The sequence below is a fragment of the Rhynchophorus ferrugineus genome, unplaced genomic scaffold, assembly GCF_030347505.1.
Source record: "Rhynchophorus ferrugineus isolate W39M unplaced genomic scaffold, kcgeb_rfMv2 rfM1, whole genome shotgun sequence".
Lineage (NCBI taxonomy): Eukaryota > Metazoa > Arthropoda > Insecta > Coleoptera > Curculionidae > Rhynchophorus > Rhynchophorus ferrugineus.
Window position 1 is genome coordinate 86,332,051 of NW_027472580.1, and position 19,054 is coordinate 86,351,104.

General features: G+C 33.5%; 1 protein-coding gene across 1 annotated transcript in view; it reads left to right on the forward strand.

The window, feature by feature from the left end:
- Positions 1-15,079, forward strand: part of LOC143200834 (fatty acid synthase) — a 28,042-nt gene extending 12,963 nt beyond the window's left edge. The window contains exons 15-30 of the mRNA XM_076411564.1: positions 979-1,148; positions 1,206-1,533; positions 1,588-1,880; positions 3,560-3,690; positions 3,744-3,900; positions 4,033-4,198; positions 4,701-4,928; positions 7,128-7,383; positions 7,438-7,593; positions 7,665-7,916; positions 9,825-9,978; positions 10,035-10,242; positions 12,045-12,233; positions 12,285-12,550; positions 12,601-12,858; positions 14,711-15,079. Of these exons, the coding sequence (XP_076267679.1) occupies positions 979-1,148; positions 1,206-1,533; positions 1,588-1,880; positions 3,560-3,690; positions 3,744-3,900; positions 4,033-4,198; positions 4,701-4,928; positions 7,128-7,383; positions 7,438-7,593; positions 7,665-7,916; positions 9,825-9,978; positions 10,035-10,242; positions 12,045-12,233; positions 12,285-12,550; positions 12,601-12,858; positions 14,711-15,046 (3,548 nt within the window). The 3' untranslated portion in view covers positions 15,047-15,079. The remainder of the gene's footprint in view (positions 1-978; positions 1,149-1,205; positions 1,534-1,587; positions 1,881-3,559; positions 3,691-3,743; positions 3,901-4,032; positions 4,199-4,700; positions 4,929-7,127; positions 7,384-7,437; positions 7,594-7,664; positions 7,917-9,824; positions 9,979-10,034; positions 10,243-12,044; positions 12,234-12,284; positions 12,551-12,600; positions 12,859-14,710) is intronic.
- Positions 15,080-19,054: the final 3,975 nt, after the last annotated feature.

Here is a 19,054-nt window from a genome sequence, read left to right on the forward strand (position 1 = left end):
ACGGTACGACAGCAGAGAGGCCTCGTTCTGGAAGACAACGAACGTCTCATAATGCAGAATATGTGGCTCTGGTGCGCGATAATACTGCAGAATTTCCAGAAACATCAATTGGGTCATGGTTCCCAGTTGCACGCAATTTAAGGCAAATTTTGAAAACTGATTTGAAAATGTTCCCGTACAAAATTCATTTAGTCCAAAAATTGCTACCAAGAGATCCTGATCAACGAGTTGAGTACAGTAATTCAATCCTAAGGCTGTCTGGTGAAATTGAAGATTTTTCGTCTAAATTGATAATGAACGATAAAGCCCATTTTCTTCTCAGTGGTCACGTTAATAAACAGAACAGTCGGTTTTGGGGAACACATAATCCCCATTTATTCATGAAACATCAATGCATCCACTAAAAACAACTATATGGTGTGGTATTCATTCTGGATACAACATTGGCTCCTATTTTTTGAAAATGACCAAGGTGTTGCTGTTACTATTACTCCTGAACGGTACCAAGACATGATTCGAAATTGTCTTGTGCCGGAAATGGAAGAGCAAGGACTAGAGGACATCTGGTTTCAGCAAGATGGGGTGACAGCACACACAACTCGTTCAACAATTTACTTATTGAATGACGTTTTTCCTCAAAAACTAATTTCGCGAAGTGGCGATTTAGCATGGCCAGCCAGATCTCCGGATTTAACAGCACCAGGCTTTTTCTTATGGGGTTTTTTAAACTCAAAAGCTTATGTGAATAATCCCCAAATGATTCAATATCTTAACGACAATATTCGTAACGAAATTGAAGAAATCTAGCCTCAGATGCTGCAGGGCGTCATGAAAAATGCCTTAAAAAGAGCCGAACCATTTAGGCGATATAATTTTTCAATCGTAACTAAAAAAAAATTAAATAGCAGCAGGACTTTTGCCTCACGTTGTATTAATAGCTTTTTAGTTCAATTTTGTTATTTTTATATGTATTATTAGGTGATATCATTTATGATGCCCTGTCGGACCAACCGCTGATCCAACCAAATATTACTGCCCTGTGTCAAGATGAAATAGAAGTTAGAAACATCAACGTGGAAAATAAAAGGCTCCATACTGAAGCCGATTGCCACTTGGTGATAGGTTCCAAACTCCTAGCAAGACCAAAAGTAAGATTTTGATACAGTGATCGACAAGAGCATCATCAATATCGTTGGTGATTTTAGGTTTTAAATGTAGTGTTGGGATCCACCCAAGAAACCGGATTTATCCTCAGCAGAGAAAATTTAAATGTTGACACTTCTTCTCTTGAATATTCTAACATGGATATTATAACAGTCTACAGAACCGATGAAGAACAACTAGTATTTTTTAAAAAGATTACAACGTATATTCCTCCGATATCGATAAAAATCTCCTCAAAAGATACCGAATTTTCCTGGCTGTCGAAATTGCGACATGCTCTGGAAGTTAACGATCATGTCGTGCTCTATGCGGAAGGGGAGGATATTAATGGATCTATGGGATTATTCACGTGTCTTCGCCGAGAACCAGGTCTTTTATTAATACTCCATTTCCAAACACAAAATATAACATAACTTTTCCTAGATGGTCACAAAGTTAAATTGGTCTTCGTGTCAGATACTTCAGCCCCTCCATTCGATACACATTTACCATTTTATCAGATTCAACTAAAGAAGCAGCTACCTCTCAACGTTTACAAGAATGGTCAATGGGGCACCTACAGACACCTACTGTTTGAAGGAAACATGGAAGTTGAAAGAGAACACTGTTACTTAAATACAATAATAAAAGGTGACCTATCTTCATTAAAGTGGATTGAAGGGCCTCTAAGTTCCAAGAAAACTAACAAAGTGCATTCAAATTTAATAAATGTGAACGTAAGTAAAAATAGAAAAGAAACGTAAAATTAATATTTTGACTTCACTTCTTTCATCACTTGAATATCATCAACATTTAATGAGTGTTTTAATAGACATTCCTAGTTTTCCACCAAAGTTTATCCTTTCTTAAAATAGGCTAAAATTGTTTTGATCATTGGATTGTCAATATTCAAATGTTAAAATAATATTTTACAATACTTATGGGTTCTATGGAAGTAATTTATTTCATACAAAAGTTACAAAGTAAACCAAAGGATAATCGAAAAAAAATTCTATACAAATCTGCTATTTTTAACCGATTTCGAAAAAGGAAGATGTTCTATGTTCGGCTGTATATATATTTTTTTAATGTATATTCACCTATTTCTCCGTCAATTATGGACCGATTTTCAAAATTCTGTTTTCATTTAAAAGAGTGCACTTTCGAGGTGGTCTCATTGGAACCAAATTATGATCTGTTGGAGGGAAGAGGGGGGTAAATTGAGGAAAACGCTCAAATATCAAAGGCTCGTACAAAGTTTTCACATATTTTTTCTCTAAAATAATCAGATATTTGGGTATAATGTTATTACTGAGCTGATGTGAAGGAAAATCCCGAAATGAATATATGATAATAAGAAATGATAATATAATTTTGTGACATATACAAAAAATTAAATTACCAACAAAACAAATCTAAATTAATATAACTGTTTGAGTTAGATATTAAGCTAAATTGTGTGTATATAGTAGAATATAGAATACATGAAATAGATAAGTGGAATAAGGCTTTGTTTATTTTTATTTAGTTATTACAACAATTATTATGTACATATTTTATTTTAAAATCTCTTTTTTTGTGTCAAAAAATGTAAGTTTGATAATTTTTTTATTTTTAGTCAGTTCCTTATTTATTTTTTGAATTTTTTTGTTAAATATATTTTAGTCCAGATTTTCTTTCCTACAAGATATTTTGTATTACTCTTAATGTACTATTATTCTTAAAGCATTTGTATATTTTATTCGCTTGCAAATATGTGCTCTTTCCAAGTTAGGCGTCGGTCTAGATACATACCAAAGTTTTTAGCATCTTCTACTGAGGGAATTTAGAGTAAATTACATGTATAGACTTTATTTCATTTACTTTGATTCGTTATGTTTTCAACCACAGTTCTATTTTACTGAGATATGTTTCATGTCTCAAACTTTTAAATATATTGGATGGAATTCAGTGTATTCATTGTTTTATAGAAAAATATATATTTGTGATATAATATTTTACTAAATGAGAGTAGGCATGAGGGAAAAGTCTCTTTAAGTTAACCTGCAACCCTTTATGCTCCATTTTAACAAAGACCAGGAATGCTAACCACCAATATCCTTTGGCATTTAAGTCTAGATTTCTGTTTACCAGTATATGCGCTAGCTCTATTGTTCCGTGATTATTATGAAGCCTAAATTGATGTTCTGGAATAATATTTCTTTTATTTCCTATTATATTATTAAACTTCTTTATATATAGATTCTCAAAAATTGTGTATATCATCTACAATATAGTTTCAACATCCTGATATTTTTTTATAAAAGAAGAACAATAGAGGGTTGTACTTGACCCGTCACATGTTCATCCAATTTGCTTTTTAATTGGAAACCTCTTTAATTTCTTTATAAAGTTGAATTTATAAAAATCATTTTAGGTCTATTATGGTGCGTTGAACTTCAGAGATGTCATGACGGCTTCGGGAAGAATCAACGTCGATACGGTTATCAGAAACAGAAGGGAACAGGAATGCATCCAAGGGTTAGAGTTCAGTGGTCGAACAGATAAGTTAGTAATGCTGGTACCACCTCAACAATATGATAACAATTATTTGTTTATAGTGGACGCAGAGTGTTTGGTGTGGTTGCAGGAGGTGCATGTGCATCGATGGTGCAAGTGAATGGATTATGTCTAGTTGATATTCCGAACGAATGGACGATGAAAGATGCTGCTACTGTCGGTGTAGTATATTCAACAGTAATATATGCTTTTATTATGGTAGGTATTTATAAACATAAATACACAAATGAATATATATTCTTTGTATAAATTTAAAAAAAAATCTCTTCCCTTGTTCCTTATATCATCTAATCAAAAACTAACTAATATATTTTAATTATTTATATCTAGACAGCGGACATTAAACCTGGAGATTCTGTACTGATTCATTCTGGAACAGGTGGTGTGGGACAAGCCGCAATAGTAATAGCTCTCGCCAGAAAATGCACCGTGTACACAACTGTTGGTACTCAAGAAAAAAGGGAAATGTTAAGAAAAATATTCCCCGAAATTCCAGGTAACGAGAAGTGAAATCAGAGTAAAATATTTTTATAGAGCTCTGTCTATTGTGTGGTGAGTCGTTCGTTAGTTTCTTTTCGAAAATACTATTAAGGCTACCCCTGTAAATATTTTAAAGTAATTTCTGTTTTTTCTCTCGAGATAATTTTTGAAAGAGAATTTCGACAAACTGAATTATATTTCTTGGTCTATTTTATCAGTAACTCGGTGGGTATTTTTATTACCATCAATCCTGGTTAGGAAAATTTCCCAAGGATCACAAATCACTGTCACTCGTTAAACATTAAACAAACCCATAACAACAAATAATAACACATTTAAAATTAACAAACTGAATTTGTAAAAAATTGATTGTTTGGTGGCTTATACTGTATTCAATATTTTCAACCAATGTTTATAATATTATGTAAATGAATATAACATATTTTTGAAGAAAATAAAAATGAAACAATAGATCGACCACCTTATATAAGAAATATATGACATTATATGCTTCACAGACAGTCACATCTTTAATTCAAGAGATACAAACTTCGAAAGAGGTGTTATGAAAGCCACTAATGGTAAGGGTGTAACTGCTGTACTCAATTCGCTTGCGGAAGAAAAACTACTGGCGTCAGTGCGCTGCCTGGCTCCAGGTGGTTCTTTTCTGGAGATTGGAAAATTTGATATGGGTTTAAATAATGAGTTGAAGCTGCACTTACTCAAAAACAACTGCAGCTTTCACGGTAAGTTGGTCATTTAGTTTACGGCGACCTAAACTCAACATTTAATAATTGACTTACGAATTTGATGAGATCAAATTAAGTATAAATAAGAGCGCGTTCAATTTGTTCAATCGAAATTAACAAACATTGTTGGTCACCGCCTGCCACAACCAGTTTTTTGCAATAAAACTGCAATATTGGAACGGTTAATCTGATTGCCGTTTTCTCACATTTTATATCTTTCTCATGGCATCTAAACACCTGTAAACATTCAATCATCAACTGCTAAGTTGTCTGAAGAGTTCGAGATAGATTTTCATCCAATAAATACATATAATTCATTATTTTCGAACTAAGAACGAAGTAAGAGTTTGATGGATTTTGTCAACAGATTTCTAAACTAAGTAACACAATGATGAATAGTTGAAAATGCAATGTCTTTCATGATTAGCATCTGTAAACACTGAATAACTTAATAATTTTGAATGTAAATATGTTCAATATCATCGAACAATTATTTACTTTACTATTTCACATTTTCACCAAGAGATATCACTGTTTAAAATACTTGTTACGTATAATTAATACTAAAATATGCGATAGAAGATTACGGTTAAGAGTTGTGCTTAAGAACATAATATTCAAGCATTGTGAAAAACTATCTCTCATTTCCGCCTGTTTAACAGCATAGACTAATGAACGCATTTTCCATCAGTTATAACAGGTTATTTTAAGTCAACGGCCTACCATAGTTGTTTTCGTTTTTTTTTTCACGAATATTTGCATATAATTAATGCTGAAAGTTAAAATAATAATTTGAGTTTAGTACTTATAGTATTATTACTATTATTTAGTACTTGGAATACAAATTTTTTTTCACAGAATTCAGCTTTAAATTGCTTATAAGTAAATATTTGTTTAATTTTTTTATTAACATACTGCTTCTTATATTTTTTAGCCTACTATTTGATTTTATAATAACTTATAAACTAGGTGTATATCTAGGATAATTCATTAGTCCTAACTTAATCGTTAATAGCACTGTTTTTGGGGCATAACAAGTCAATTGAGAAGTCCCCGGTCTACCATTGTAAAACACATTTTTTTGGCAAAAATAGATTTTTATTCAACTCTTATTATTCACTATTCACAGGAGCATACGTGGATGAGGAAGCAATTCGAAGCCCAATTTATGGATTTTTGCCATCGTTTTTACGGACCTGTGACACGGTGCATTGTCTTGATGAAGCAGCACTTTCTTTTTCTTCAAATGCGGCCTTTTTCGCGGTTTCTCGGCGATTTTATCCTTCAAACGGTCCAATGACGCTATGTAATAGTCTCTGTTGATAGTCCTTCCTTTTCAAAGTAGTTAATGAAAATTATTCCATGTGCATCCCAAAATACAGACTCTATAACCTTGCCAGCCGGCTGTTGCGTTTTCCCACGCTTTGGAGTGGGTTCATCGTGTGCAGTCCACTCCGATGACTGTCGATTGGACTTCAGAGTGAAATGATGGTTTCATGATGCCATGTTTCATCCATTATCACATATCGACGCAAAAACTCGGGCATATTGCGCTTCATCATCTTCAAACACTGCTCCGAATCATCAACTCGTCGTTGTTTTTGGTCAAAAGTGAGCTCGCGCGGTGTCCACTTTCTGCATAGCTTTCTCATACCCAAATATTCACTCCGTTCACCATCTTCGGTGCTCATTTCACCACGTCTAAACCTAGCATACCTATCCTTGACGGTTGATTTTGCTGGAGCAGTATTCGGATACTCGGCATCAAGCCAAGTTTTTGCTTGAACTGTATTTTTTCTCTTCAAAGGCAATAATTTATCAACACACGAAATTCCTTTTTGTCCATTTTTTCACAATAACAAAAGTTGCCTCACTCAAAATGCTATAATTCACAAACTAATGATCCGACTGCTGTCAAATTTAAACACGCATCTTTTGAGGGTTAGGGCTAACTAAAAAACATATTGATTTAATTCTAGTAGCCCTAACTATGTATCAGGCCGGGGACTTTTCAATTGAACTGTTACTAGCATCCCGACAAACAAATACAAAAAATAGCAAATATGATAGAGCATAAATCACATTCAACGTAAATCTTTACAAACGTTAATTGAGCAAATACAAGCAAAAATAGCCACACAAAGCTTCTTACACTATGAAATAACTTTCTATACATTAATCATGATGATATTATAGGTATAATGTTAGATAGCGTGCTGAAGGAGAACATGGCGACACAAATCGGGGTGTTGGAATACTTGAGGAACTTTATAAAACTAAATCACATAAAACCATTGAACTACACCTTATTCCAAATGAATGAAGCCGAAGAAGCTTTTCGATTCATGTCCACCGGAAAGCACATCGGGAAAGTATTGCTGGAAATCAGGAACGAGGAAGATGAGGTAGCCATGGTTCTCAAAACACCAAGAATGTATCCGTGTAAACCCAGGTACTGAAAACGCTTAACCAACTCAATTAATATAGCAAAAATTGTATTTTTTAGATACTACTGTGACGAGGAAAAGACTTATATTATTTGTGGGGGTTTAGGTGGATTTGGACTTGAACTAGCAGACTGGCTAATACTACGCGGATGTAAGAAATTAATATTAACGTCCAGATCTGGAATAAGAACTGGATATCAAGCTTACAGAATGTCGTAAGTAATTTGTTTTAAATTAAAGATAAATTATGCCCAATACATATTACATCAGACTAAATTGCTTTTAGGATCTGGAAATCTTACGGATACATTGTCGAAGTTTATACCGACGATATTACAACCGAAGCAGGATGTCTCAGTCTCATTCGAAAAGCGAATAAACTTGGACCAGTACATGCCATTTTCAACTTGGCAGTCGTCCTACAAGATGGCATTTTTACCAATCAAACGGTGGACATGTTCAAGACCAGTCTAGCACCAAAAGCTGGAGCTGCTTATTATTTAGATTTGATAACAAGAGCCCATTGTCCAGAACTAAGGTAATATTTGATCATTTTTTTTCACAAATCCTTTAACACAAGAAATGAACAAAAAAACACATATTTTGAAAAAAGCAATTTTAAAAAAGAATTGGTTGTTGTGTGTGAAGATGAACATGATTGGTCCCTATTTTTTCAAAATAAAAATTGCAACAGCTTATTGAAGAAATTAATTGGCCAATGCGCAACCGCAATTTGACTGTTTTTTTAATGGAAATCTACAACTAATTCATACAATCCAGAAAGTTTTTATTTAAGTATTTATGAAATAGAATTTGAAATAATCGACAATGTACTCTAAATTATTTTCAAGACAGACGGTAATTTCCATTCAACTAAATAAGTAATAATTTTTTTAAATATATTTTAAAGTCTCCTTTTACCAACCAAGGGTTTATCTGCATTGGGCTTAACGTAGGCTCCGAACCACGGTCCTCAGCATTAAGCCCACCGACTAGCCAGTGACCAACTTTAGAAATCGACTAAAACGACTATCGACTGCTTAGTAATTAACTATTTTTTACTATCGACTGTCCCCCTCGACTACTTTAAGTTAGGGATGCCTAAAAATATCGATATATCGATATCAATATATCGATATTTTTTCAATCGATATTTTTCAATATTTAAATAAAATATTTCTTAAACATTATTAAAAAAATTATAATATAAATTGGTGCTTAATTTTAAAGGTATAGTGTTAAAAATATGTATATTTTTATCACCGGCCATCACCCCACCCCTAATTTCGGTTACTATTTTTGGTCCAAGTAATTTCACTACTCTTAGTTATCAACCTTCTCCACTTTCCCTGATTTTGAAGTACGATAAATTGGTCGTGGGTTTTTTAATCAGTGTTTTGTGCGGGAATTTGTGAAACTAACCAATAAGGCAGGATAATTTGTTGGCGACAGCAGGATCTCTTCAGATTTCCTCAATCGAAACTGTAGAGTTTTCCTCCCTTTTCCTCTTCTGGGGTGCCTTTAGGAAGTTATATGTCTTTTGTATCATTTTGTCCTATGGTCTTGATTTGCACTTTTAATAATTTGATTTCTCGCGTGAGCTCGTCGTTACGTTACGGGCCTGTATTTGCTGTATCAGTGCGCGCAGCTCATGTCTTGAAAGGCTTTTGGACTATTTGATCATTAAGTTGTTTGATGTGGAGTTTTAATGATTCATTAACTGTTTGCTGTTGAATTTTCTACTTCGAACAATCTGTGATTTTAATCATTGTTGTTGTTACGTTGGTGGATGAAGTTGATTGTGTCATTGAAAAGCTCTATGAAGGGCTCTTCATCTTGGGTGACTTTTTTTTACTGCATCTTTATTGAATAAGCACTCGCAGGTAGCCAGGTACATTGGAATACCGACAGTTTGATTGTACAGACACTTTGTTTGGATGGCAATCGGAGCTCCAGTCACTTCGAACGCTTGACCACTAATTATTACATTGACGTCCATAAACATTTGCAAAACAACTTCATTCGTTTTAGCAGCTTATAATATACTAAACCCTGCTAACGAGACTTTATGGCCATAAATATTTCCCACGGTGTTAGTAACCCATGACTTTTTGCCCTTTTTGCCACAGTAGAACCTTTCTTTCCGTCTTGATCCTAACCGTAACATGTTGACGCCTAGAAGTGATCAACTTTCGTGGCAGATTACTTCAAATCAAATAAAAAAAGTTATGAATAAATACATATTTAATGGAAACTAATCAAAGCCATAGTATACAATGTTAAGCTTAGGTTGTTTAACAGTTATTTAGATTGATGCTGCGTATTTTTACCAATAAACTCCAGAACAAAATGCATGCAGGCACCACAGAGTTTCTATACCTCTATCAAAAACAGAGCTTTAAATATTCCATCCTTTAGATATCTAAATAAAGCTTCAATATTTCAGAGACTTTGTGATGTTCTCATCGGTTTCTTGTGGACGAGGAAACGCTGGTCAAACCAATTATGGAATGGCAAATTCGATCATGGAGCGTATATGTGAGAAACGCAGAGATGAAGGTTTACCTGGTTTAGCTATACAATGGGGAGCTATAGGAGATGTATATTATGGAATCATTATATTGAAGCAACAACTAAATTAAGTTATTAATTACAGGTAGGATTGGTGGCAGATATGCAGGACGAATCAATCGAGATAGAAATTGGTGGAACATTGCAACAGAAAATCACAAATTGTATGGAAGTACTAGACGATTTTCTGAATCAGAAGCAATACGCAGTAGTAGCTAGTATGGTGGTGGCGGAAAAGAAATCGGGGGTAGGAATGAGCGGCAATATTCTTACTGATGTGGCTGCCATACTAGGTAAGTTATTAACTTTTTTTAAATTTATTTGTATATAAGTTAGGAAACGTTTAATATTTAAAAATATAAATGTCTAATTTAATTTGAAACTATTTTATTTTAACGGAAAGAAGTGGCGTCTTATTGAACCGACATCATTCTACCGGTTTAATCTTAATCTATTGTAAAATATACCATTATAACATAAACACATTAACGGTGACATAGCGCCAAGAAATAGTCTATCCAAAGTAGCAGTAGAGTAAACTTACGTCATCTCAATGTATGACGTTAAAATGGTGCAATGTTGCCGAACTTTAGTTTATTTTAGGTTCGATATATAACAACATTCTAACATAAATAAATTAGTGAAACAAAAATGTTATAAAATATCATTTATTTTAACATTACGGTACATTTAATGCATATATTATCGAATGACTTAAACTAAAGTTAATTAAATTCCGACAATAGTTTGTACGTTAGAGTTATTTTATTATATTTATATTGAACTCTTTTCTTAACCACCTCTGATATCCCCTGGAGGTGTAAGCCACATAATTAATAATTGTACATCCAAGTAATGCATTTTGATTTTCTTTAGAGAACATAATTACCTTTTTATGTTTAGTTCTTGTTTCCTTCATTGCAGTGGTTTCTTGTTATATCATCTTGATATCTCTGTATTTCTCCTTAGTTTCTTCTGTCACTACCTGTGATACTTTTTTGATAAAATTAAATTCACTCTATTCTACCTAGTGCATTTGCGATATATGCAAAACAGTTATTATTCATTCTCTCCTCGTATATTTTAACCAAATGCTCATATATATTCTGAACAATTACTCACAGTCTACAGTACGATTTTCTACAGTTATCCTATATTAATATAATTACCTTCGATTATTTCCCCTCTCCTCGTCCTGTATTGTCAGTATTGAATCATAATCCCACATCCAGAAAGTTTCGTTCACTCTTTTTCACATTCTGACCCACTTCAAGTCAATAACTAAGCAATTAATTTCCAATCAAACACTAGTTCACAATTCCACTATTTGTCCAAAAACAACGTTACAAAGCAACGTTTGTCGATTTATAACCTCTTATCACAAATAATTTTGCAGACATTTGACAACTTTTGCAGGCTGGTTCAGTTACACGTTAGAACGTATCAGACCACATTGTATCTCTTTTAACTGTAATAAAATGAGAAGGAAAAATGCTGTCTGGTATTAAAACGAATTTACAAATTCAAATAGGCATACATTATACATCTCGATGACGTGAGTTCACTTCTATTTTGGATAAACAATTATTGTGATCTTTCAAAAAGTTTCATTATTTTTTGTCGCTTGAAATGAATTCCTCAAATTTGTTTTGAAATTTATTGAAATTTCTCCGAAATGGGAACACCTATTTCTCCAGTGTGAATAAAAAATGTAGAGATTGGTATAGAAGCTCTAAAAGAAGATAAGCAATATCAATATTGAAATAATAATTCCACATATTTTAATGTGCATAATTAGAAAAATTATTTTACATGACCACGTTATTATTAATCAAATTAGGGATTATTCAAATTAATAACATTATTTGGCTTCTTTCATTTTGACACTCTCAAGGTGTCGTTTTACCCACGTAGAATTCAAATACTGCTTAAACAACATGGAAAACATATTAACTAGCAAAAGACAATATCTTGAGCAATAACATTTTACAAAATCTTTGACAAAAAAAGCTTAAAGAAACGAATAATACTTGTACGGTATATTTTCTACAGCAATTCCAATTAAAAAAATATTATTATTCATTTTTTATTATAGGTATCAAAGATATGAAATCAATCTACTCTCAGGCCACTCTGGCGGAAGCAGGAATGGATTCCATGACTGCAGTGGAAATAAAACAAACTTTAGAAAGAGAATACGAAATATTCTTAACGCCACAGGAAATGAAAACCATCACTTTCGCCAAACTACAGGAACTGCAGGACAACAGATTACAATCTCAAGGTAAATATTTAAATAGAATGCGAAAATATGTTTCTAACTAAAAATTTTCAGATGTTAAGAAGGACGGTGGATTAAATGTGTTCGATATAATGATAGGTCATGTAACAGAAGAAGCGAAAACGGAAATTATACCGATACGAGGTTTAAAAACCGAGAGGTCATCTGTTGGACATGTCTTCCTATTTCCTGGTTTAGAAGGTGTTATAGATTTATTGGAACCACTACATCGAAATCTGGAAGGTAATATAAAGGGAATACAGTACTGTAATAGCAACCAAAAGGATACAATTGAAGAAATGACAGATAATTACTTGGAGGTAAGGTACACAACAAAACAAATAAAAAAATAAAACCCCATTGTTCGCAGATTATAGAGAAAACATGCAGTAACTTAGACCCATTCAAATTCATTTGTTACTCCTTCGGTGGTACCATTGCTTTAGAAACAGCGAGAAAGTTGGAGCAGAAAGGATACTCCGGCGTTGTCATTTGTATCGACACTTCACCCAATTACCTGAAGGGTTTGGCAAACATTCTACCATTACAATCTGAGGATTATTTAGAAATCAGTCTTTTGTTAACTTTACTCAAGCCTTTTACGAATCAAGATCTTAAGGAAATTGAAGTAAGTAAAACACGTATACCACGAATGTGCATTAATTTTGAGGGATATGACAACACTGGTTGAATAAAAACTTGTCTAATGCGATATTAAATGATACGTGTGGTCGACGGGAGAATGAACAGGATATTAGGTTAGGTAAAGGAAGTGCGGTAGCGCTGTGGAAGTGGTACTATTACAAGGGGATAGAGAGAAGAAAAGAGAGCGAGACGTCGTCGTTGTGGTCTTTTATAGCTGGAAACCGCATGGCACCCATCCACCAGCATTGCCAAACTCTGAACTTGATGTAGGTGAATACGTGGTGGCCTAAGGGGTTGTGGCGGTCGCTACATCACTCCCCTCCTAGTGGGGCTGCCGTGGAACGTACCTTTATATGGTGCAGCTTCCGGAGTGCACCCTCAATTAGGCAATGCATCGCCTAAGGACTGCTTATGAGATGGCGATCCCATTTTGAGCAAGGAGTTTTACGAGATCAGCTGTCATCGAAGTTGTAGGAGGACGTCGTTCGTCTTAGGGCGTTCCGATTTGTTTGAGGGTACCCATAAGTGTGGTGCCTTACGTGTCTCGTTTTGTGATGCAAGGGGCTTTTCTGGTTTTCGTCCATCACGTTAGTCTCGTAGGATAACGTCAACCATATGATGTTGACGGGTTCCGTTCCGCGTGCTATCCCTCCATGCACGTGTCAAGCACCTGTCCAGTGGCTTATGTTGAGACGATTTACCTGTTAGGCACTTTGATCATGTCGGAGTCACCAATTGTAGGAATGTTCGTCTGATCGGCCGGAATGTGTGGCTGTCGATGCGATTGTTTAGTCCGAATACCCACTATTATTTTGTGGAAGGAATTCATACGAGAACTGAAAACACTGGTTGAATAAAAACTTATTTATTGCGATATTAAATAAAATATGTGGTCGACGGAAGAATGGACAGGATATTAGGTTAGGTAAAGGATATACGACAGCGCTGTGCAAGTGGTACTGTTACAAGGGGGTAGAGAAAAGAAAACAGAGTGAGACGTCCTCATGGTGGTCTTTTATAGCTAGAAACCACATGGTACCAATCCACCAGCGTTGCCAACCTCTGAACTTGATGTAGGTGAATACGTGAAAACATCTTGCATGAAGTGTTCTTTTATCAAGTTAAAAAAAATGCCACTATTAAAAAACTGTGACGAAACTGTACTGGTAAAAACGTAAATTATAAGTAAAATTTAAAGCCTAAACCTAAAATTACGTTCTTCATAAATGGAAAGGAAAGCCATATCCTCAATAATCATCTAACATCCCGTCATATTATGATCATTTCCAATTAATCCCACACGTGACTGAATAGAGAAGAGCTTCCAAAAGCGTTCCTACAGTCTCACGATTAACAGTAACAAAGACAATATCTTAATAAAAAAAATAACTCAATGATCATCTTCATAATATAATAACTCAATAATCATCTAACATCCCGTCCTATTATGATGTTTTCTAATAAATCCCACATGTGACTTAATAGAGAAGAGCTTCAAAAGGCGTTTCTACATGCTGACGATTAACAATAACAAGGACAATAACTTAATAAAAAAATAATAACTCAATAATCATCTTCACAATATAATAATTCAATAATTATCTAACATCCAGTCCTATTATGATGTTTTATAATTAATCCCACATATGACTGAATAGAGAAGAGCTTGAAAAGGCATTCCTACATGCTGACGTTTAACAATAACAAGAACAATAACTTAATAAGAAAAACAATTACAATATACTTTTACACAATATTTGAAGCAAAATTAATGCACAATACAAACAACGCTCATAACCTTTAAATTTTCCAATTGTTATATAATATTCTCCTAGGTAAAACTAAAGAATGGAAAGACCCTTGACGAGAGATTGGACATAGCTGAAAAATGTGTCACAAATAAACTAGAAATTAGCAACACAAAAAGTATGACCAAAGGTATATACAAGAGACTAAAAGCAATGCTAGCCTGGCAGCCTGATTTTAAGTTAAAATCCAAACTGATGTTATTTAAACCAGAATTTAAAGCTATCGCCATCAATGATGATGACTACGGCTTGGGAGAATATACCGAGCAGCCAGTAACTGTTAAAACATTTAACGGTAACCACGTATCCATGCTGGAGGACTCTGAACTGGCTCAAGAAATTAACGATGCATTGTGGAACTGATTTAAAATATAATAAAGGACATCCCTATTAAAATCACAGTCTTTTCATTTTCACCATCTACGATTTTAACATTGCCTATGCTCTTTTTAAATGTTTGTGTAATTTTCACAAAATCGAAAAAACTTTCTTATATCAGTCTTTAAACATATATATACTTTAAATAAAGTTTTTTTATTATTATAAATGTCAATGTCATCATACATATTAGTTGTGGTCTAATACAACGTGGGGCAAAAGTCCCGCTATCATTTTGATTGCCTATAACTTTGCTCAAAGAAAAGATAAGTAAGTTTGGTTTTCACAAAAAGTTTAGTTTGTCTTTATATTTTCTTTTACTATGATTGAAAAATTATATCGGCTAAATGATCACCACGATTCGCTATGAAACTTTCAGCTCTTTTTAAACTCCCCAAAACCGACTGTTCTATTTATTGACGTGGCCACTGAGAAGGGCTTCATCGTTCATTATCAATTTAGATCAAAAATCTTCAATTTCACCAGATAACAGTAACAATAAAGAGTTTCATTACTCCATTTAACTCGTTGATCAGGATCTCTCGATAGCAATTCCAAAAATGGACCAATTTAATTTTGCACGGGAATATTTTCAAATCAGTTTTCAAAATTCGCCTTAAACTGCGTGCAGAAGAATTAATGTTTCTGGAGACTCTGCAACACTATCGCGCACCAGAGCCACATTTTCAGCGTTACGAGACGTACGTTGTCTTCCAGAACAAGGCCTGTCTGCTGTCGAACCATACTGTCGAAAATTAAATATATTGGATACAATTTCCAATGAGTGGCAATAATGGAATCATTATTTTCAATAAATATTGTCACTATTTCTGCTCCTTCTTCAATCTGACAATTTTGTGTGTTTTTTCTATAGATATTATAATTATATATATTAAGATATAGCATTGGACACCCTTGAATAGACACCAGTTTTGATATTACTGGACTAGACATTATCTAAATGATTATTTAAAACGGCTACAGTTTTGTCTTTGTACTTGCAACCAGAGAATTTTTTGCCCCTCAGGTAAATTAAAAAATTACAAGACCTGAAATAAAATAATGTAAAACATAAATCTAGATTTTTTGTTGATTAAATTAACGTATTTCACTTACAAATATTTTTAAAAAACAGTAAACACGAAATGTAAAATACATGTTAATTTGAATTCGACAATGGGATAATTAAAGTAACAATTTTTCTTATATTATTATCATAACTAGCGTTGGGAACTATCGACTCAAAATAGTCGAAACAGTCGATAGTCGCAAAACCGTCGAAACAGTCGGTAGTAAAAAAACTAGCGACCGAAAATAGTAATTACCATTCAGTCAAATCCAGGGTTCGACTGTTTTTTTCAATTCGTGATGTCAGACGAAGATGTACGAATCCTTTCCTGTATAAATTGTGAGAGAGAAATGCACAGAGATAATCGCTGAAGCGCAATTTTATATGTGGTTATATTTCCCAACGGTAGTGTAAGAATAACGGAGATGTATAAATTCCTTCACGATCTAACTTTAATAAAGAAAAGGAAAAATACAATTACTGAATACTATTATAATAAACATAACATACAATTTATAATTTAATTTAAAATCTAATCCGTGACATAATTAAAAATGATCTGAATGAAATGATATAAATGCTTTATTTATTATTGAATGGACATATTTTTTAATAAAAATAAAGAGAAATATTACCTATTATTGCCATAAAACAGTCAAAATATTTTATTATTTATCATTCACAATTTTAATCTTTTTACCCAATTACATTAATAATCTTGAAAAATATCATACTAAAATGCTATAATATTAATATACAATATATAGTTATTTACAAACAAACTACCAAAAAATCATAAAACTATATATATTACATATATATAAATCTAGTAAGCATAAATTGGATATATTTTAGTCAAGGTCGCGGTTAGGACGACAGAGCCAGAACGTTAAAAAACAGTCGAACGAAACTAGTAGAACCAAAAATAGTAACTAAAATTACGATTGAAACAGTCGATAGTAAATACTAACAAAATCAATCGAACCGAAAATAGCGACTGAAATAGTCACAATAGTTTCATTCGACTGTTTTTTGTCTGGCTCTGTCGTCCTAACCGCGACCTTGACTAAAATATATAGTAGAACCAAAAATAATAACTAAAATTACGACTGAAACAGTCACTGGTAAAAAGTAGTAAAATCGTTCGAACCAAAAATAGCAACTGAAACAGTCGATAGTCAACTTCAGTCTATAGTATAGAATACATCCGGTCCTACCCAGCCTGGTTACTGGCGTGACTGGAATCATTTTTCTTCTCGGATTTTGCACTCTTGTCTAACGACAATCACAAACATAAATTTACGACCATGCCCCAGCATGTTTCGAACCCGCGTCTATCGCAACAATAGAACCGTCCTGTCGCCTTTACCGCTGCGCCAACCAAGCCCTCTTCAATTTTCTTATAAGGAACAATACTCTATATTGGTCACAATACTCTTACCTTCATGTCCCATAATGCCTCATAAACTACTACTTTACATATTTTAGTTTTGTAGTTTGGCGAAGGTGTTTGGGCAATTAAAGCACTGTATTCAACTGAGTCTCTCTCTATTTATATTTTACAATCAACTCAGTTAAAGTCACAACACATAATTAATCAAGGTGACGGGATCTTTCTCCTATCCCGGAGGATTTAACACGACAATGCGCCATAGCCTTCATACAATTTTATATTTTAAAGCAACTTCTCTAGCATTTATTTACGCAACCATATATACAGCACCATATAGGCGCATCCACCCAAATATTTATATATCCAACATTATATATGTTATAATTTGGTCCAATCATTTATATTTGTTTACTATACTGTTAATATATCTATGCACTGGCCGTTAACCTATACACAAAGTACTTTTATTTATCCATTAGAGAAGCGCCTACAATGATATTAGTAAAATTTTGAACCATCCTAAAAATTAACATATCCATATAGTAATATATAGCCTCTGGACAAAAGTTTTGCTTTGCCCAGCCCCCAACATGGGATCAAATCGACCATAGAAGTAATTTGATTGGTCAATTCAAATCTCCATTATAGACACCTATAAGGAAGACATTTGATTGGCCCTTTGATAATGTGCTGCCTGATGACAGCCCTGACGTCATGTTTATTTGACTATAAAATTTAAATAAAAAATCAACCTGTATACAAGGTTTATTTAACCATTACAGAAGTACCTATAAACCCTTTTTAAAATCAAGAACCATGATATAGTAAAATTTTTGGCCACAGTAAAAAGTTCTAACAACTATATAACCATAGAATAATAGAAAAAAATTCAATATGGGTCTCTGGAGAACAGTTTTGTTTTGCCAAACCCCCAACATGAGGTTAAGTCAGCCATAGAAGTAATTTGATTGGTCTTACACGTATATAACCATAAATACCAGGTAATAGAAAGAAAATTCAATATGGGTCCCTAAGAAAAGTTTTGCTTTGCCCAACCCCCAGATTGGGATCAAATCAGCCATAAAAGTAATTTGGTTGGTCAATTCAAATCTCCATTATAGACACCTGTAAGGAAGTAATTTGATTGGCCCTTTGATAAAATGTTTACTGTGACAGCCCTAACGTCATGTATAATTGACTAATAAAATTTAAATAAGAAACAATCTGTACACAAGGCACTTTTATTTAACCATTACAGAAGTACCTATAAACCCTTTTTAAATTCAAGAACCATGCTATTAGTAAAATTTTCCACCAAGGTAAAAAGTTCATAAGCCTATATAACAATAGAGTAATAGAAAGAAAATTCAATATGGTTCTCTGGAAAACAGTTTTGCTTTGTCCAACCCCCAATATGGGATCATATCTAAGGAAGACATTTGATTGGCTTTTTGATAATGTGTTGGCTGATGACAGCCCTGACGTCACGTTTAATTGGCCAATAAAATTTAAATAAAAAAAATTTTAATTT